Source organism: Ailuropoda melanoleuca, chromosome 7 (genome assembly GCF_002007445.2).
Source record: "Ailuropoda melanoleuca isolate Jingjing chromosome 7, ASM200744v2, whole genome shotgun sequence".
Lineage (NCBI taxonomy): Eukaryota > Metazoa > Chordata > Mammalia > Carnivora > Ursidae > Ailuropoda > Ailuropoda melanoleuca.
This window is the reverse complement of record NC_048224.1, coordinates 75,077,472-75,100,603: the sequence shown is the minus strand read 5'-3', so window position 1 is coordinate 75,100,603 and position 23,132 is coordinate 75,077,472. Positions and strand designations below refer to the sequence as shown.

The window sequence follows — 23,132 nt, the reverse complement described above, 5'->3', positions numbered from 1 at the left end:
ATTTCTTCCTTGGTGTATTTTTAGTTGTTTGATATACAAAAGCCTATTTATGCCTCGCACCAGAAAACACATTTTTTCAAAGCAAATTCTTCCCATATCATGCAACGAGGAAGATTTTTTTTATATCATGTAAAGAATTCAATAACATATGTTCTGAAAAAAAGGAGGGTGGACCAAATGAGAAAGATATGTCAGTTAAAATGTATCTGATCATCCAAATTAAAGGAAAATGATATTTCTGATTTATTGAGTCATTCTGAGATACAAAATACTAAAAAATATGATTACTTCAAGATTAGAGTTTTACTTCTTGAAATAATTTATTAATCATTTGTTCATTCTTTTAGTCATTAGCTATTTATTAAATGTCTAATGAAAGGCAATTTGTTTAGTTATTGCTCTCAATATTCACGGGGCTGAGATTGACGAGTCTAATATAAAATAGTACTAGTTCCTGAAGAATGACAAAACATCCAAATAGCTTTGATCACTTGGCAGAATTACTCAAGGTGGTCACAGGGCTTGAGAATCATTATGAATAGAGTGAAATCACAATGGCAACTACATATTGGCTTAATTTACTTATCAAAAACAGGTAACATCAAAAATTCTGTCTGTTATGCCACAAGCTATTTAACTCAGTTCAGTAATATTTATCTATTCATTCTGTTGGTGAATTTTTTTGTGCCATGATAAAAGCTATAAATATGTGTTAAAAGAAAAGGTGACAAAAAGTGTTATTCCTGGAGATTTAAGTAGTAAAGGGGCAGCTATACAAAATTCAAAAACCAGCTAAATAAAAATCACCTTAAACCCTCCCAGGCTGTCTTTGACTTGGTGTTGGCTTCAAAACTTGAGTTAACACATCCTCTATTTTTAAGCCACCTTATCTACAGTTCGAACCAGTTTTCATCACTACAACTAAAGTTCAAAATATAAGTCCTAATTAATTACTTACATCTCTATTGTAAATACTATCATTGATAGAAAGAAGTTCAAATACAAAGTAATTACAGCCCATACTATAACAACAATTTCCAAGATCAATGATATATAATTTTTAAAATATAAAACCATAGTATTAGATACTCTTGTAGATCATCTAGCCCATTGTCATGGTAACAAAACCCAGCATGTACTGAGTGCTCACTATAATGATCTGTTTTTTATCACATTTAATCTAAATAATCCAATGTGCTATTATTATTGCAATTTTATAATGGTGGAAACGGAAGCACAAAATTGTTAACATATTCAAAGTTGCACTAATAATACAGAAAACTCAGGATTTGAACCCAAGTCTGACTTGAAAATCCACACATGTAACAACCATAATACATAGCCTTCATGAAAAAACAAAGCCACAAAAATTCTGCACAAAGCCTATTTATAAAAGCTCGAGAAAATAAGATTATTGCTTCAATAAATTATTTTAATACTAAGCCCTCTTTGTAGGTAAAACTCCTCAAGATTTCTAAGGACAGTACAATAGTGCCACCAGGTAAACCATAAAAAGTTTATAAAAAAGGACTACTGAGTGAAGGAAAGAACATGGAAACTAGATGCTTCAGCTTAAAACACGGAAGACAGAAAAGTAACTAATTTTACAGCTTAGCTCAATTTCTCCAAAAGGTAATTAAAAATTAGATAATATCATAATTGTTGGCATATGTTTATTATACAAACAGATTTTCAAAAAAAGAATATAACTAATTTTCTCTGAAAATTTAAAAACTTCCAATAGGTTCTCATTCATGTAGAACAACTTAATAATAACTAAAAATAAGATATTTCCTATTTCAAGGTCTCATTCATCTATATGAATTTATGATATAGCCAGAAAACAAGAAATTCTATTGACCCTTGCCCTACAGCTAAGAATCTGGGTTCTTCAAGTAGAGGGAGAAGTCCCATTTAATAACTTGGTTTTAATATTTTAAAAACCAAAAGATTCTATCACTGATGTACACACTTATCTATAATGGCTCCCTTCAAAACTTGAAATAACAAGACTATATTACTGATAGATACAATTTTCCACAAAAGAGCCAACCTGAGACATCAAGGGCTTTGACACAATTAATGCAAAGTATTAGATAAGAATTCAAAATAGCACATAACTGAATTTCAGGGTAGCTTGAAATTGGGTATGTATTATTACTAAAAAGGATAGTGATACTTTTCTTATTATATGTTTTCTGTTGGATTTAAACTAAGACTATATAGCACTGCAAAAGTTGAAGTTATTTATTACAGAGAAAAATTAAGATGAATGATACAAAAGAACTAAAAACAAGTAAAAATGAAAATCAGAATGCTAACCTCTTCCATTGTGTTCTATCTCCTGATGAAATAAATACAGTTTAAGTACCAAAATATAAACATTAAAATGAGTTTTGAAGACAGGCAATGAAAAATAACCATGTGCCCTGGATGAATGGACCAGATAACCTGTTAAAATATGATTTTAGCCATAAGATTTTATAATAGCTATTCACATAGATATAAATTATTGTGATAGTTTTAATTATAACATTTTCAAACTATATAATCTTTCTAATTTTTCTTCACAAAGCAACAAATTCCATTTCAGGTTAAAATGATTATAGACAATATTAATTCATAAGGAATATTTAAATTACACATGGGCGTTTTCTACTGGCTACTTCATCCCCAACTTCCTTGCATAGAACTTACTAAATTTCTAATTACTGATTACAATGTGTATTGGTTCACTCAGATGATAAAGAGCAAAACATTTTGAATTTAGATCCAGGACTGAAATTTGAGGTTTTATCTTTCTACTAGGCTGATATCCCCCCTGATGAAATTATTTAAGATCTTATAGCAAAACAGTATCACAGCAGGGCATGATCTCAGGATTCCTTTTTACTTCAAAGCTGTTTACTTCAAGATTCCAACCTTTACATTGATATAAAAGAAAGCATGACCCATGGATAGGAGCTGGGTGTTATAAATGTACAGGTCACGTTTATACTGTACATAAAGGTGGTCTCTATACCAGGACAATATTATTAGCAATTAAAATAGAATTTTGTTTATAGTGTATTCAGATAATAAATATGAGAAAATCATGTTATATTTCAATGGAATTTAAATTTATTTTCCCATCTTTGCTTTATTCACTAGGTTTTCCAACAATTCAAAATTGAATGACCCATGAAGAACTGCATGTATATGTGTACATACTAGGGAAGCACTCCTATATTGCTTCTGGAGTAAAAATGAATGTTTACCTATATGATTTTCTCTTTAAATTCTCCAAACATAGCAATATACAGAGTAAAAATAGTTGTTGAATTCACATTTAACTTCTTATAGAAATGATTCTAAGATATAAAATTAAATCAGCATTTGATGCATGAGGTACATTTTAATAAAAAGAAAGGAAGCTACAGAATTGCACATGAAATAAACCTAATTAGAAAATAACTAAATTTTTATATAAACACAGATATGCCACTGGGTAGATCTGGATTCTCATATATGAACTATATATAAAGGAAAGCTAATATCAATTAATATTATGTTAGTATTATGATAACATAAGTATAAAATAATACTAATATATAATATATAAATAACATAACTGCTACCAAATACTATTTTTTCAGAATAAACTTTACCCTAGTAATTTTGTTTAACAGGATTTCATGGATGATCCAAACCATAAGCATTTCCAAAGGATAAGGTTAGGACTGATATTTTTCCTCAATCTGTATTAAAATCATTCATTATGCAACATCTGGTAAGAAGTTTTGATTTATTATCAAGGAAGTCATTCTTTTATGATTATAAGTGTCAAGTTTAAACATTATGTAAATACATATCTGCCTTAGTCCTAAAGAAACTTTTATTAGTACTTCAGGGATAAAAATCAAATATTATAATGCATTTACACAGCATCGACTATGGCAGGCATAATCTAATCTTTACACATCTAAAGAAAACTTACCAGACAGTTGTTTCCACTTGACTGTCATTGAGCTGCCGATTGTCCAGTTGGGCAAAAAGTGGAAAAAGCACTTGAATCCCTCCAATTGAATGAATTGCACTATGAATTGAATGTGTTACTATAGCCTTCACATCCTACGTTCAAAAACAAAAATGTGTATTAAACTCCTAAAGCATAAAGTTATCACTATTTCCTTGTTCCAAATGACTTTGTAAAAAAATTTAAAAACACAAACATTTATGATCCCTAAATTATAAAATTTCTAACACACATATAAAATAAAAACTTGAAATATCTTTGCCACTTTTAAATTTGAACCTGAAGTTGAGATTTTTATAATGAAAATATGAAGCTATAAATCAAAAAACAATTTAGAATAAGAAATACTATTAGTAGATTTAAAGATTTTCAAGTAATTTTTATATGGGTGTGTTATACTAGTACATTTTTAAAGCAAAGTATATTTTTGTGTCTAACAACTATCTGTTCAGCTAATCAACTGATTTTATTTCAAAGGATATAGAACAGACAAGATAACAGAGGTGACAGATTCCCTACTAAGGAGACCGACTAGTCCAGGGTAAAGTATATTGGCAAAAAATAAAAATAAGAAAATAAGGGAAAAGGCAAAAATGTCATTCAAAGAACTAGAAAACAAAAAAAAGAAAAAGAAATAGCAACGACAGCTCTACAGATTAGCCAGGTTTAATACGTAAAATACATACTGTTAATGCTCAATGAGAATATTAAACTAAGCCACTATTCACCTACCTGGAGCATTAGAGCATGTGGGGAATGAACAAAAATTGATGCATTTTCCTTTGGTGATGATTCCAAGCATAGCTGAGCATCGGTGGCCTTAGCATTATATGTAAATGCAATACTACTTGCAAGTTTCCCATCATAGAGAACCTGTTTATGATGTTCTGCCAAATGAATGTCACTCTCAGATTTAAATTTGAAGGTGCTCTGAAAAAATAAAACTAAATTAAATATTCTTTTTAAATGTAACACAATAAAACTCTAAAGTTTTAAGGCACAGAAACATTTACAGTAATAGACAATTTGTTTTGACCCTTCCAAGTGTTAGACATTAGTCAGTGGTATTACATTATTTCATTATTCTCACTTCAATTCTATGAGTTAAAATTTTACTCACCATGTTAATAAACACACTCAGATCTGCATATTTTTGTTTTTATTGTTTTTTGATTATTTATTAACTAATTTTATTAGAAAAAATATAAAGCCAGATGTTACTAAATCTGTACCAAAGGGTTTTGATTTAATACTTCATAATATAAATTTAATTTTTCTACTTAACACAAAAATATTTACATGAGTAAACAGCACCTGGTACATGAATTACTTATACAGAAAAATGATTATCATTTAAGACTATGAAAAATGTTTATATGCAAAAATATTTATGTCTCTACTATAAAAAGTATATCAACATATTAAGTAATAATACTATCCACAAAAGTATCAGAAAGTCATGTTAAACCCAGAAGAAAGCCTCATTAAAACATATCACCACTTTATCTAGACAAATAACAAAGACGTACTAGTTGTAATAAGAAAGGTATTGTTAGAAATGGTTAGAATTTCTCCTCAGATATAAACCTGACGAAGACAAATAATATTTAACCTTTGCAAAAATCACATGATATGACTATTATTATTATTTTCAACTTACAACTATGAAAACTGAATGTCAGGGAGATTAAGATCTGGAAGGGAGAATGCCAAGACACAATGTCAAGTCTTCTGACTCATAGTCAGTATTAATGAATTAATGGTGAAGTGATCTGGATTATAATCCAGACTCTACCACTAATTATCTCTAGACCTTTATTTAATAAGTGTCAAAGAAATCATTTAACCAATGTGGCCCCATTTCATTACTCTAATGTTACAGTAAGATTAAACCAAATGTTCCAAACTGTACAGGAGCCGAACAGATATGTGTATAAATGAAGCAGACCACATGGGGATTTCTTCAGATTAGACAGTGCATGTCCTGTCTAAAATGTCCCTCAATGCTCAGCTCAAATAAATTATTGTACCATGTTGCCAGTTCTTCAATATTTTTCAGAAGAAACATGGACTCTAGACTTCTTTATAAAATCACCTAATTTGTAATTTAATGCAAATGTTTAAAAACACTGTGCAGACCAAACATATCAGGCCAAATTTAGCCCATTTTCTACTTTTAAACTAGTATCAGAGAGCCTCCCTTCCTTGAACTTGGGCGCAAACCATTTATTAGACATCTACCAACACAAGAGTAACATGAATAAATGAAAATTTGTATATATGTGGCTATGGATGGTACTTTTTGTCTTTTAAAGGTAAGCACATTTACATATTTTGATATAAGTAATAAGCTAACAAAATTGCGGTACTTTGGATCAAACATTGCTTTCTCTTCTCAAATGGAATGTAGAACTTTATCTGCCACCTCAGAGTTTCAAAATTTAATCTGTTTATGTAACTCACAGATTCATACTTCCTAATCTAGAGGTAACAGTTGGACTTAGCACATGTTCTGGTTTAAAATAAAGATTATATTTCAGTCCTTCTTGCACTAAAGAATAGGTGACAATTACAATAAAAACAATTTTTTAAAAAGTAATATCTGAATAAAATTATGAGTTAACTACATTAGGTAGTAAAATTGGCAACATAAAACCAATTTAATTTGCCTTCTTCACTGGTTGCCTTGGTATTAAAAAATAAACACTTTAATAGGTGTTTAGGTAGAATTATACATGCTCAAATGTTTAATATTTATGTTTCTATTCCAATCATTTGAAGTAAAATTTCACAAATAGATTATTTACTTATGTTGCAAAGCACTGATCAAAAGCAGATTTAATTATTTTTGGAGGAGTAAAACATATGAGTTAGTTTGTAGAAATAAAAGCATTTAATTGAGGGAATTTTGGGGAACAGTATATATGTTATTAAAACAATGGAGAAGCAGACCAAATAAGGAAGAGGGGAGTCAAGGAGTTGGATGACCCAAGGGCAAGCTGTTTAATCAAGTAGAGCAGTGGTGCTTCCTTATGTTGATGATATTATACCAAGAAAAGCAATGTGTAAATGATGGGAATAGCAACTGGAGGAAGAGGAACATATGGTCTAGCCAGTAGAGCTACGTTATATTAAGGAATTTTTCGGATTTGACAAAAACAATGGCAAAAAAAGCAAAAATCAACCAGGGGACCAGTGGGCTACATCAAACTAAAAAGCTTCTGCACAGCTATGGAAACCACCAACAAAATGAAAAAGCAAGCTATCAAATAGGAGAAAATATCTGCAAATCATATACCTGATAAGGGGTTAATATCCAAAATATATAAAAAAAAAACTCATACAATTCAACACCAAAAAAAAAAAATCTGATTTAAAAATGGGCAGAGGACCTGAATAGACATTTTTTCAAAAAAGACATATAGATGGCCAACTGACACATGAAAAAATGCTTGATATCCCTAATTAGGGGAATACAAATCAAAACCACAATGAGTTATCACCTCACACCTGTTAGAATGGCTATTACCAAAAAGACAAGATATAACAAGTGTTTTCAAGGATGTGGAGGAAAGAGAATCCTTTTGCACTGCTGGTGGGAATCTAAATGCAACAACTACGGAAAACAGTATGACATGCTCTCAAAAATTTAAAAACCGGGGCACCTGGGTGGCTCAGACGGTCAAGGGTCTTGGTTTTGGCTCAGGTTATAATCTCGGGGTCTGGGATTGAGCCCTACCTTGGGCTCTGTGCTCAAGTGGAGTCTGTTTGGGATTCTCACCCTCTTCCTCCACCCCTCTCCCGCCCCCACACACAAACACATGTGCGTGCTCTCCCTCTCTCAAATAAATTTTTAAAAACTTAAAAAAATTTTATTAAAAAACTTAAAGATAGAACTGCCATATGATCTGCAATTCCACTTCTAGATATTTATCCCAAAAAAAATTAATTCAAAAATATATGTACCCCCATGTTCACTGCAGCATTATTTATAATAGCCAAGACATGGAAGCAACCTAAGTGTCCACAGATGAATAAACGGATAAAGAAAATGTGGTGTGTAATATATATACAATGGGATGTTATTCAGCCATAAAAAAGAATGAACTCATGCCCTTTGAACACCATATGGACCTTTAGGGCATTTTGCTAGGTGAAATAAGTCAGACAGAGAAAGACCAATATTATATGACCTTACATATATGTGGAATCTCAAACAAAGAACTCATAGATACAAAGAATGACCAGAGAAGGAAGGTGGGGGTAGATAAATTGGTAAAGATAGTCAAAGAGTATAAACTTCTACTTTTAAGATGAGTAATTCTGAAGATACAATATACAACATGTTGATTAGAGTTAATAATACTTTATTGTATATTTGGAAGTTGCTAAGAGAGATTTAAAAGATTTCAGTACACACTAAAAATTGACTATGTGAGGCAATGGATGTGCCAACTAACCTTATCGTGGTAATCATTTCACAATATATACATATATCAAATCATTACACTGTATGCTTTAAATTAATACAATGTTATGTGTCAATTATATCTCAGTAAAACTTGAATAAAAGCTGAGATTTAAAAAAGTAAAATTATTGTATTGTCAGTTTTACACAGTGCAACAAATAGTTAAAAACATTAGATTCACAATCAGAATTAAGTCTGAATCCCAACTCTATTACTAACTAAATGTGTATCCATCCACAAGTTATTTACCTCTCATCTGTTACACACCTAACAGATAAAATAGAAAATAGAGTACTTTGAACAATACATTGATCTTTAAAAGCAACTCAGAATGGTAGCTGTTATTACTATGTCCTTTTCTACTTAGTATTATACAAATATTTTTCTATGTTCAATTTTTCTTCATAAATGTCACTCATAAAACATTCACCATAAATTTTATGCAATGGTATATTGCACTTATGATAGTGAACATTCAGGTATCTGTAAAATAGTTGTTTATGAGGCAAAGCCACATTGAGTATAACCCTAATCACCCAAACTGGAATTAACATGAGTATGAGAAAATGTTCCAGAACACTGCTAAACGCAACCAAATTAAGTTTACCTAATTGCTGCAAAAGCAGAGACTTGTTATTTTCTAATACTAATGTCTGAAAACGCATATATGGCAATACCTATTGCTCTTCCAGGATCACTATGTGACAAGTGTTGCTGATTTTAATAGGTAATGACATTGCAACATTCGATGAATTATATTTCCTGACATATAACTAAGAGAATGTTACCTGCTGTATATTGTAGAATTTTCCCTTCAAAATGAATAATCCATCTGAATTCATTAAAAATAATTCAGACTCTAATGTCTACATTTCTAAATTTCTCTAGGAAAATACATAAACAGGATCAATCCATTCTTCTGCTACAGTTTTTTTTTTATAATTCCAAATGGCTGGAAAATCAAAATTCACTATTTTGATATTCAAAATTTTCAATAACTTGGTTTCAACCTATAATAATCATCCTCACATTCCACCATAAACCACTCAGCCTACCTACTCTGTAGTCTGCCATGAAGCCATGCCTGATTGTGGATTAATCCATAAACATACCCTACACTTCCTTGCTTCTAGCCTGTATCATGCCCCCTCTCTCACATTCTATCATCATGTCCTGCTCATCCCCTGAAATTTCTGTATTTTTCAAGAACCCCAAAAACTTTTTCTACAAAGAGTTCCTAAAGCCTTTGTAGCTGAAATTAATCATCCTTCCACAAAACTTTAATAGTATTTGCATTATATTTCCTTTCAGGTACACATATCAACTTTCAATTATAAACATTTAGGGATAGAATTATTTTCATAAAGAGTATAAGCTTGATCATTTTTAATCCTAAGAGCTTAGAACAGTTCCTTGAATATAATAAATATTTGATATACTGATGAATTTTATTCAACTGCATGCCCTATAATCATTACTACCACTTCTTAATAAGCAAAAATTAAAGATTATAGTCACAAACATGTCAACAAATGGCAAATATATCAGCACAGAAAATTTCAGTGCATGAGTCAGTACTTCAACACACTGGACAATTGTTCACCCAATCAAATCTTCTTTTTGAAGATTTGAGAGAGAGAGAGAGAGAGAGCGCACGCGCATGCATGTGCACACGCAAGCAGGAGGAGGAGCAGAGGGAGAGAGAGAACCAGACTCCCCCTGAGTGCAGAGCCTGAGATACGGCGCTTGATCCTAGGATCTTAGATCATGACCTGAAGTCAGACACTTAACTGACTGAGCCACCCAGGTGCCCCCACCCAATCAAATCTCTAAAAATTATGATAATGGCAGAAATACCAAGTATCAGCATTTTAACTATATTTCAAATATTAAATAAGAGAAACACATCACTGATACCAGCCAATATCTCAGAGAAATATTTAACATGATACTGAGAAACTACTTATTTCAAACTAAGTAATCATTTGCCAATATTAAGCAATTTCCTGTAACTCATTCTTCTAATATGAGTAAGTTTTTAACATGCATGCAGTTGCACAGAAGAATGGATACTGTGATAGGCTAGAAATTTTAAAAAATTAAACTGCAAAAGCAATATTATATAATCTTAATAGATACACTTTGTAGAAATGATCTGGTTGGACACATGTATAACTAACGATAATCCAGTAGAGTAAAACTCCAAAATTTCTATCACTACTGTCATTCATTTGTATGATAATTACTGAGCACTGAAGGATGTGGGGAAAAAACCACCTCTCACTGGGTGGACATTCCATAGTCTCAAACAACTGTGTAACCTCTACTGCCTCTCTTCTTCTACTAGTTAACACCTTCTTCCTCCTCGGGCTCATGGAGCTTCCCCTTGTAAATGTACAACCCTACACCTGGCAAAGAATGCACAGGAAACCCTCAGAAAGACTTCTGCCCCCACCCCAACAGCTTGCTCCTTTTTTGCCTCCTGCTCTGTATATTTTAGCTATTTCAAGCTAGCCTGAACTCTGATCTCAACACCCTCAGTTCAGCTGCCTCCACAGCTAAAATATGGGAAAATATTTTTATTGGCCCCAGCCAGATATCAAGGGTGAATACCAAGCTCATCTTAAATATATTCCTACACTCAAGGATCGAAGGCCTGTGCTGTGTATTGACAAGTGTCAAAAACAAATGTTTTGTACATATTGCCCATTTTTATAGTTATTTACAGTAGTACAGCACATTCAGTAGCAGTTACTCCGATATGGGCAAAATCAGAAATCAGGTTGAACATTTTTTTTTTTAAGATTTTTATTTATTTGTTTCACAGAGAGAGACAGCCAGCGAGAGAGGGAGAACAAGCAGGGGGAGTGGGAGAGGAAGAAGCAGGCTCCTAGTGGAGGAGCCTGATGTGTGGCTCGATCCCAGAACTCCGGGATCACGTCCTGAGCCGAAGGCAGACGCTTAACTGCTGTGCCACCCAGGCGCCCCTGAACATTTTCTGAAATTAATTAAGCCAACACTTATTTCTTGTCTTTTTATTTTAGCCATTCTGACTAAAGGTGTAAAGTGGTATCTAACTGTGGTTTTGATTTGCATTTCCTTGATGATTAGTGATGCTGAACATCTCATGTGTCTGTTGGCCATCTGTATGTCTTGTTTGAAAAAAAGTCTATTCAGGTCCTCTGCCCATTTTTTTTTAATGTTTTTTTATTATATTACGTTAGTCACCATACAGTACATCCCTGGNTGTTAATCACCATACAGTACATCCCCAGATTCCGATGTAAAGTTTGATGCTTCATTAGTTGCGTATAACACCCAGTGCACCATGCAATACGTGCCCTCCTTACTACCCATCACCAGTCTATCCCATTCCCCCACCCCCCTCCCCTCTAAAGCCCTCAGTTTGTTTCTCAGAGTCCATAGTCTCATGCTTCATTCCCCCTTCTGATTACCCCCCTTTTCTTTATCCCTTTCTTCCCCTACCGATCCTCCTAGTTCTTATGTTCCATAGATGAGAGAAATCATATGATAATTGTCTTTCTCTGCTTGACTTATTTCACTTAGCATTATCTCCTCCAGTGCCGTCCATGTTGCAGCAAATGTTGAGAATTCGTTCTTTCTGATAGCTGAGTAATATTCCATTGTATATATGGACCACAGCTTCTTAATCCAGTCATCTGTTGAAGGGCATCTCGGTTCCTTCCATGATTTAGCTATTGTGGACAATGCTGCTATGAACATTGGGGTGCATATGGCCCTTCTCTTCACTACGTCTGTATCTTTGGGGTAAATACCCAGTAATCCAATGGCCTGGATCATAGGGTAGCTCAATTTTTAACTTTTTAATGGACCTCCACACTGTTTTCCAGAGTGGCTGTACCAACTTGATTCCCACCAACAATGTAGGAGGGATTCCCTTTCTCCACATTCTCTCCAGCAATTGTTTCTTGCTTTGTCAATTTTTGCCTCTGCCCATTTTTTAACTGGATTGTTTTTTTGGACTTGAGTTGCATGAGTTCCTCATACATTTTGAATATTAACCTCTTATCAGATATATCATTTGTGAGTATCTTCTCTCATTCAATAGGTTGCCTTTTCATTTTGTTGGTGGTTTCCTTCACTGTGCAAAAACTTTCTATTTTGATGTAGTCCTAATACTTTATTTTTGCTTTTGTTTCCCTCACCTTAGGAGACATATCTAGAAAAATGTCGCAAAGGCAATGTCAGAAAAAATACCCCTTGTGTTCTCTTCAAGGATTTTTAAAGTTTTCAGGTCTCAAATTTAGGTCTTTACTCCATTTTGAGTTTTTGAGTTTATTTTCAGCCACTGCAGAAAACAAGTATGGAGGGTTCTCAAAAAATTAAAAATAGAAATACCCCATAATCTAGTAATTCCACTACTGAGTATCTACCCAATGAAAATGAATTTGGAATGATATATGCACCCCTATGTTTACTGCAGCATTATTTATAATAGCCAAGGTATGGAAGATGATGATTGTTAGAGGGGAGCAGGATGGAGGGATGGGGAAAATGGGTAAAAGGGACTACAGATACAAGCTTCCAGTTATGGAATGAATAAGTCACAGGAATAAAAGGCACAGCATTAAGAATATAGTCAATGATATTATAATAGTGATGTATGGTGACAAGTGGTAGCTACAGTTGTACTGAACATTGCATAATGTATAAACTTGTCAAATCACTATGCTGTACACCTAAAATGTATGTAACATTGTGTCTACTCTACTCAAATAAAAATTTAAAAAATTTTATAATTGGAAAGCCTTTAAAAAAGATTGTTTTGCAAATTCCAATTGCCACCCCCAAGGGGAAAAAATCAATTACAGATTAGAAGTTTCATAAGCCTGACTGAACTGGTTTTAAAACTATCCTCTCTATGAAGCACTTCTCAGTTCCTACAATCAGAATCCTTTTCCATGATCCCATTGGACTTACTGTCCTCAGATTATATCATGATTATAAATTCAACGAACTTCACTTTTTAGCTTTTTGTATGTTTTTCTCTCTTACTTGGTTATAAGTTCCTTAAAGGTAATTTACAGCTTTGCATGTTCCATAATGCCTATAATAGTGCTCCATGCATAGAAATGCCTTAACAAATGTTCTCTGAATTTTAAAGTTGTACGAGGAAATTCATCCAAATAGAATCATTTCAGTTTTTCTGCTAGTCATTTTAAAGCTACTTAAATGACTTTTCCTTATTCAGGGAAAATTCAGAATTCAAAATAAAATTATCCACTCCTCTTTTTTTTTTTTAACACTTTGGCATTTTTATCTTCCATCTCTTTTTGACAATATACATCCACTTTATATTTAATTGCACTCATACTTTTAAGACTAAAAATATATTACCCTATTTCTTCCTTGATTTTGGTCTTGTTTCTGTATTCAATTCAATCACAAAACTTTTGTTTTCTACTACTGCTAAAACCTATTACTTCTCAAGTTTTTATTTCTTTAAATATCTTTCTTTGGCTCTTTTTTGCTTCTTTTTGCTTTTTTGTGCCCTTTCCCTTACTTACTACATGTATAAAAAAGTTGGTTGCTTTGAGAAACACAGTAAACATTAAGGATGAATATGAAATCACCAATGTTCTTCACCACACACTGAACTTAAAGAATAAAATCTTTTTTCAGCTGAAAGTCCTGTACCAATAATTACTAACATAATTCATTCTTATAATCTTCAAATGAATTTAAGTGAAAAGTACCAGAAAACACTGAAGATATCACTCTGGCTCATGGTTACTATCTTTTTAAAACAATGTCTGAAATGGTTCATTAATTCTTATCTTTTTTTATATGTCTATCACACTTAAGAACTCAGAATACCTGCTTTCTAAAAATAATGCTTAAAATACTGACAAATTTATTGTTATATACTGTAATTAGCTTTTCCACATTGGCATTTTAACAATTCTGAAATGTATGCACATTCTACTGTCTGGAACAAAAACGTTACTTTCATTTTCTTCATATTGCTTACAATGGAATAAATAATGTTTAATATATTCTCTGGGAAGTCATAAAATCTTTCCGGGAAATATTATGTAATAAGTCTAATAAAACATATTCTTATTTGAAAAAAAAACCGACCTTAAGTTTTTCAGTCTACAATGCAAATATCATATTCCCTATTTTGGTTTGTAGGAGCAAAACCACCTCACATCATAATTAATTAAATATAACATTTTTAGTTTTTTTAAAAAAAATACTATGCAATTTAAATGAATATAATCTATTATTAAAATATGATAATTTTCTTATATTTACTCCATTTTTTATGTTTAGATGACCTCCAACACTTCAAAATTATATATTAAGATATAATAAGCATGCTTACGCATAAATATTCATCAATATTCACTAAATAATTCCTTGAAGGATTTTCGGAAGCACAATTGTTATATAAAATGATATGAGCAGGATAGGGATGAGAATGAGGAGTGACTGCCAGTAGGCATGTGGGGTGATAGAAATGTTCTAAAATTGGATTGTGGTGATGTCTGTACAACTCTGTAAGTTACTTAAAATAATTTACTTGTACACTTAAAAGGACTGAATTGTATGATATGTAAATTACATTTCAGTAAAGTTGTTATAATTTTTTAGAAGAAAAAAGAGAGTAGGGACATCTTCCAACCAGACATTGAGAGACATGAAATGAGACAGGAAAATATAACCCATACTTATGGGAAAAGGCAGGCAAAAGAAACTACCAGTGAGAGCAAGCAGATGTCAGATTTAACAGAAAAAGACTCCAAGGTAGCCATTAAAAATACATTCAAAAAACTAAAAGGAAACCATAATCAGAGAAGTAAATGCAGATATGATGACAATGTCATATTAAATAGAGACAATCGGAGAGCCTGAGTGGCCCAGTCAACCAGTTATGCGTCCGACTCCTGGTTTTGGCTCAGGTCTGATCTCAGGGTCATGAGATCGAGCCCCACAGGAGGCTCAGCACAGAGTCTGAGTTTTTCTCTCTTCCTCTGCCCCTCCACCTGCTCTCTCTCTCTCTCCCTCATTCTCTCACTGAAATAAGTAAATTAATTTTTAAAAAGTTATTAAATAGAGAATATCAATTAATAAAGAAATACTATAAAAATAATTCAAATGGAAATTCTAGAGCTGAAAAGTGTAACTGAACTGAAAAACTTTCTACAGGTGCTCAACAAAAGATATGAACAAGCAGAGGACAGAGTTAGCACACATGAAAATAAAATAATAAAGATTATGTAATCCAAAACTAGAAAGAAAAAAGAGTAAAGAAAAATTATTGGAGCCTCAGAGAAATTTGGGAAACAACTAAGTACACCAACATACACAGAATGGGAATAGAAGAAGTAGAGAAGAAAGAGAAAAGAGAAAAATATTCAAAAACTTGATGAACTGAGAACTTCCCCAATTTTTGGAAAACACTAATTTCACATTCAGGAAGCCCATGAACTCAAAGAAAAATAAAAGCAAAGAAATCTACAAACAGAAAGTCATAGTAAAAATGCTGGAAGCCAAAGACAAGGAGACATTCCTAAAAGCAGCACGAGAAAAATGACTCTTCACCTAAAAAAGAAAACCAAATAAGATCAAGAGTTGACTTCTCACCTAAAAAAATGGAGGCCAGAACATAGTGAAATAAAACATTCAAAGTGCTCAAAGAAGAAACTTTCAACAAGAATTTATATCCAGAAAATCTATCTGAAAGCAAAATGAAATACATTCACAAAAAAATAAAAACTGAGATAATTTGTTGCTATCTGACCCACCCTACAAGAAATAACAAAGTCCTTCAAATGAAAAGAAACCCAAAAAATAATCTGAACACACACACACGCACACACACACAGTGACAAATATTAAAGATAAGTAAAGTAAATCAAACGTGTAATCAAGTCTCTGAAAAGGAAAACCAAAGGAAACAACAAATACTAAACAATACAAGAAAAAAATCTTGAAATATAAAAATATGCAAAACTACATATTGAAGGTACACACCACTTATCTGAAAAATCAACTCCAAACAACCAAGACATATCGAACAGACTACTAAAGAAAAAAAAAAAAATCCTTTGAACATGTAGTCAAAAAGAACAAGTGCCTGATAACAGAAAGGATATAAGAACTGTCATCAGACTTACAACAAAACACTTTAATCCAGAAGAAAATCAGTAACATATTTAAGACATTCAGAAAAAGGTTAGTCAAGGATTTTACAAGCAGGCAAATGCCTTTCAAGTGTAAACACCTCTAATAAAGTAATAATGAAATGCAGTTCTCAAGAAACACTATTCCCATAAGCCCTTCTAGAGAAATACACTATAGAATGAGCTTCAGATAGCAAAATACATCAGTACAAGGAATGTGATGAAACATTCTTGATGATGAAAGTACTAAATACAGAAGTACTTACAGGTCTACAACCAAGAAATTCTAAAACTGAGAATAGTATGTAATAACTTCGTTTACTCACAGTGTAGATCATACCATGTATTAGTGTGCTAGGGCTGCCACAACAAAGTACCTGAGTCTGGGTAGTTTAAACAACAAAAATTTTTTTCTTACAATTCTGGGGGCTGGAAGTCTAAAATCATGGTGTCAGCAGACTTGGTTCCTTCTGAAACCTCTTCTCCTCCCTGTATCTTTGTATGGTTTTCCCTCTGTGCATGTCTGTATCCTAATGTCCTCTCATAAGGACACCATTCATGTTAAATTAAGACCCACCTTAATAGCCTCGCTTAAGTTTCATTACCTCTTTAAAGCCCCTATCTCCAAATATGATCACATTCTAAGCTACTGGGATCTAGGACTTCAGCATAAAAATTAGGTGGGAATACAATTCAGCCTATGACATACTTAAATTATTAAAAAATGGCAAGGAGAATAAAGAGAACATATGCGAAAAAACTTAACTGTTTTCAGTAATAATGTCAGTAGAGTAATTTTGGTAGTGTTGTTCAGAGACTGTTGTATGTGTAATTATGGGCTTTCCTAATCCTATTACCTTTTGTACACTTTACAACTAGTATTCTCAATACAGAAGAAATGAGATACACATTTAACTTAGAGACGGTCAAGTTAAAACACAGCAAAGTCCTCAATTTCACACTAATAGAAACTAAGGATTCATGGAATAATGGCTGATTCTAGGACTGAAACAACAAAATGTTCAGGATGAGTCTGAAATATTTCATGGGAAATAGCAAGGCACCTATCAAAGACTGCGGGGGTCAGGTCAAAGGACTGAGGAACCAACTGCAACAGACATTCATTGCTCAAAGGTGGGACAATTTTAATTTCAAAAGGACAATAACTGCTGTAGATTGAAATACTTCAAATACATTTAAATCCATGAGTTTATAAGGAAATTTTAAAAACAGTAATTGAAGATCTTTGAATAATAAAGAAATGTCATTAGGTTATACATTTCCCCTCTTGACCATCAGGAAGCATTACTAGACTGAGTTGGTGGAGTCAAAACATGTTAGTATATACAAAATGTTCCAGTAATTAGATAAAAACCTTGCAGGAATAACCGATCTTAATTTGACTAGTGAGAAAAATTATCTGAACTGGATAATAAAATAAGGCTAAGGCATTACATTGGTGTGGGGGGAGTGGGTGGGACCAGGTCGCTGGAAAAATAGAACACTTTTCTCACCATTCACTGAAATTCTAGTATCTATCCAGAGCTTTAAGGTAATACACCGATTTTTTTTTTAAAGATTTTATTTATTTACTGGAGAGAAAGAGAGCATGCGAGAGAGAAAGAGAGAGAGAGGGAAGGAGTGGGTATGGCGGGGGAGCTGAGGGAGAGGGACAAGCAGACTCCCCGCTGAGCAGGGAGCCCAAGGCAGGGCTCAATCCCAGGACCCTGGGCTCATTAACCAACTGAGTCACCCAGGCATCCCACACCTGATATTTTAAAGCACATATAGCTAAACAAATATGATCACAAGTGTTATATTTTTCCAAAAGAATCACCTTAGAAATACACATAATAGAATGCCTATTACTCAAAACATTCCTTATACCTAGGATTTTTTAAAAAACATTTTCAGAATCTACAGTATTTTTAAAGACCTTTACTAAAAGGTGCTTGCAGTTTGCTGACTTTTCTGGAAAAAAAATTAAGTTGTAAACATTTATTACAAATTAAAGATGAGGTTCTTAAAAATCTCAACTTTTCCAGATATGAGACAATTTAAAAACCTTTATAAGTGTATTGAGGAAAACCAGGCTTTGAAGTAAAAACGTTTGCCATTATCAAAAAAGAGACGTCTTTAGGTAAAGATAATAAAAACTACAGTCTGCATAGATAATGCAGAAAGTTTAATTATCTGGTCAATGAACAAAAATAAAGTACTCGAAGTCTTCAGCTCCAGCCTTTTGTTATTTGTTATTGTAGAAACTTCATATTTACTTTCTCTTGTTAGATGATTAAACCAATGGTGGGATGACGGCAGAGATGGTAAGCCTGCATTTACTCAGCCCTACCCTGCACAGCCTTGGTAGGGGACTAATTCTCCACTGGAGGACCAGCAGCTCTGTCTCTTTGCCATCTTGTCACTTAGGGCTTTCTGGACTTCTGTGATGAGGTAATTGAAGTTGCAGCAGTACAGATGTTGAGGTGGCTGCTGACCTTGGGTCTCGTCTCCTTGATTTTCCTTATCTCTTTCACTGCCATCCTCTTTAGGCTGTCTATGGCAAGGAGGGCCCCTGTAGAATGGTCATTTATAATCCCAATGCATATTCTGTCTCACTGGTCTGCCTTGCTCTCCTGCACCCTGGTAGTCAGCACCCTCTATCACTTCTCCCCACACAGGAAGGTTAGAATACTGTGGTCAGCACCCAAAAGGTCTCCACATATAGTTGAGTGGGCACGGTGGCCTGCATTAGGGCCTGAGCTTCAGGAGAACTTTCCGATCCTGCATTCTTTTCCCCATTCTCACTATTCTGAAAATTCTACAGGTAATTGCGTGGAGGACCCCTGCAACGTGGACAGTGTCTATAATTTAGCAGGTTCCAGCCTGCTGCACATTTACAGCCTTGCTCTGGAAATCTACCAGGGCCTGTAATATTTGTTGCCTCTGCACCCTTTTTATCCTTTCAATGATATTAAACTCGACAGCCTCTCTATTTTCTACACTGCAAAAGTACTTCCTGGGATTATTCTTCTTTATGGCAGTCTGGTGTACAATTACATATTCTTTGATGTCATTCCTGTTGATTAAATCATATCTGTTTCTTACACTGAACCACTTTACTGCTCCCAAAAACTTCCTTGTGATGAACTTGACCCTTCAGGCACTGCCAATGGGGTCGCCCTTGCTGCTACTTGCTTTGAGGCTAGATCTCGGCCTCACTGCTCGAAGGTTGCAGTGATGGTGACTGGAGCCAGCAGCAGTAGCGGTGGTTCCTGGTGGGGAGAAGGTGAACAGGAGAGCTGCTCAGGGCTCTCTGGGATCTGCTCTCCACTTCCACTATCGATCGAACTCTACAGCATTTTAAATTATATTTTTGAAGGCAAACTGTCATCCTCAAGGGATGGATTTAATTTTTGGAAAAAGAAAAACAACTTGAAGCCATGTCTGATGAATTCATAGGTGTCAAAAAACCAACTATTATCAAAAATATAGCATAGCTCTAAAGTAATGAGAACTGTTTTCTTGTGTCACTTAAAAACTGACCCCTCAAAAGCAATTCCAACTAACTTGAAAAATGGTAGCATACTTTGAGTATGTTCACATCATCCTAAAGATACTGACTAAAAATGAAAAATCACTTAAGGTATGACAGTTTAAAAATAAAGCTTCACTATTTTGCAGAGAAAGTTTACATAATCATATTCATATGCACCTAAGTACATATTACTCAGAGGTTTTTCTATAAAATTTATATTTACAAATATATTGAACATAAATAAATGTATAGTACAGAAAAAGCAAATAATCAGGAGACCAGAGAAAACCAACAACATATAAACAGTTCTTCAAAAGGACAAAATGATGGAAATGGGAGCTACGGAACATTACAAAGGTGGAGAGATAAAGTCTTGTTACTTAATGTACTAGAACAATACAAACAAAACTAAACAACTATACTTTCAATCATAAATTAATGTTTCTTTCAATTCTGAAAAAATACTACTGTCTTCACAAAGTGAAAGGACTTTTCACCCATTCCAACTAACTGTAAGGTGTGATAATCAAGATCACCCATGACCTTCATGCTGCTAAATCCAAAAGCCATTTCTCAGTCCTGAATTTACTCAACCTGTCAGCAGCATTTGACAATTAATCACCTCCTCTTCCTTTAAAAACATCCAGGACACCATACTCTCCCGCATTTTCTTCTAATTGCCTTGCTCTCCTTCTAATTTTCCCTTATTTGTTCCTTCTCATCTCTACAACCTACAAACTCAGGCTTCTCCGAGGACTCATTACTCAGTCATCTTTTATATCTGAACTCACTTCATTGGTATCTAAATCCAGTCTCATAGCTTTAAATCCTGTCTATACCCTACCAATGCTCAAGTTCCATCTCCAACCTAGACTTCTCCCCCAAACTCCAGACTTACATCACTTCTCCATTTACAAAATGTCTAACTGGCATCTCAAACATCTTATGTCCAAAACCAAACCTTGACCTTCCTCCCCAAAATTTAGTCTTTCCAAATCTCTCCTATCTCAGGAAATAAAAAGCCCATCAATTCGGTCGTTCAGGCTAAAATAACTGGGTCACCTTTAAATCTTCTCTTGCACCTTTAGTCTACGTTCACAGGGAAAGAAAATCCTACTGGGTTTACCTCCAAAATATATGCAAAAGCTGACACAGGGAAAGAAAATGCTACTGGGTTTACCTCCAAAATATATGCAAAAGCTGACCTCTTAGAGTATTATTTTAGGTATGTCTTATCAAAACTCCAATCAAGTTCCATTACTTTCTACTGCTATCAGCCTTGTCTAAACTCCCTCTATCCTAGTCACAGTGAAACACAATCAGTGTTCATTAATCTATCAAGTAAGATCCTATATTAAGTGGCCTTTATACCTGCTCTCTCATGTGCCCTGAAAGCTCTCCCCCAAATATTCACCTGGCTGACATCAACTTCACCTCCTTGAAGTCTTTAGTGCAATCTCCTCTATCGCTCTATTAAAACCACAGTCCACCATTTTCCCTCTCTTTTACATGCTTTATTTTCCCATAGCACTTACCACCATCTAGCACACTGTTTTTTTGGTTTTTGTCTGTCACCTCCCATGATAATATACATCCTCTTTCTCCCCAGTAAAGGCAAGGATTTTTGCCTGTTTTGTTCACTGTCATGTCCCTAGCACCCAGAACCCCTATAGTAACAGTGCCAATAAGCAATATTTAATAATATTTACTTAAAGAATGAATGGATATATCAATGAATGCCTCTTACACTTATCTAGTTTACCTTCTCTCCAATAATTGCATTATTTTAGTTTGTTTCTCCGTTCCATTAAGTATATGTGGAATGTATGTTAACTCATTTCAAAAAGAAGTCTATAGCATATGGAAATTAAATACTGGGTACTTACATTTCAAGAAAAGATATATGAGACTTTGAATTTGTAATTTCATTTTGGCTATTGAATTTCAGTACATATTTTTGTATCCCACAAATATTTTGTAAAATATGAAAAGTTTGTGTTTATATCTCCTCTAAGAACCTTCTATTAGAACTTCATATATATTAAACTTATGTATATTATAAACCAATAAAAGACAGTATAATAATTTTTGCTTTAATCAGTAATATATATTTTAAAGAAAATAAAAGATATTTTATTTTATCCATATTTTTATCATTCTGAATGTTCTTCATTCATTCATTATTCAAGGTTCTTTCTCCAGAATTCTGGGTTGACAGGTTCTGCTCCAGCTCTATGGTTTCCCTGACTTTATTTTCCTTGGAGTTTACATAGTTCCTTCAATCTATAAATATAAGTTTGTTTTTGATTTTTTTATGAAATTTGGGAAGTCTTCTACCATTTTTTTCCTCATGTATTTTTTTCTGGCCCTTTCTCTTAAACATTGCATATGACATTTCAAAACCACCCCATACATCTCTATGGTTTTCTTCTTTCCCCCTAATCATTTCTCTCTCTTCTAATGGTTCTGTCAACCTATATCCAAGTTTATTTCTCTATCATATCAATTTTGCTAATAATAAACCCATACAGTGGATTTTTTTAACTTCAGATGTGTTTTTCAGTTCTAAAATTTCCACTTTTTAAAAATTTTGTGACTGATAATTCCCAAACCTCTGTTCATTACTTTCCCTTTCCTTGAGATTAAGTCATATTTTCCTGGTTTTTCATAGGATGAGCAATTTTGGATTATATGCTGGACATGGTGAAAATTATTCCGTAGAGACCATATTGTTCTGAAAAGGATTTCTGTTTTTGTTTCATCAGGTCATTTTCTTGCTTAGATACAATTACAGACTGTCATACCTCCTATGTGTGGTATCTCAGATCTCAGTTCAATTCCTGAACCTTATTTACAATCTATTATCAGTTTGTCATGATCATCATGGTTTCAGGGGTAGGCCACAGATTCAAGCTGAGTTTTTTTTTAAATACAGAATTCAG

At 33.5% G+C, this 23,132-nt stretch overlaps 1 protein-coding gene across 6 annotated transcripts in view; it reads right to left on the bottom strand.

Annotated features, from left to right (window-relative positions):
* NBEA (neurobeachin) overlaps window positions 1–23,132 on the bottom strand; it is a 651,237-nt gene that overhangs the window by 533,376 nt on the left and 94,729 nt on the right. For 5 of the 6 annotated variants that reach the window (XM_034665060.1, XM_034665062.1, XM_034665064.1 and 2 more), the window contains exons 9-10: window positions 4,748–4,945; window positions 3,977–4,110 (exon numbers count right to left, since the gene is read on the bottom strand). In XM_034665060.1, coding sequence (XP_034520951.1) covers window positions 3,977–4,110; window positions 4,748–4,945 — 332 coding nt within the window. Of the gene's footprint in view, window positions 1–3,976; window positions 4,111–4,747; window positions 4,946–23,132 lie in introns of those variants that run through there. The other variant, XM_034665065.1, reaches the window with a different exon arrangement.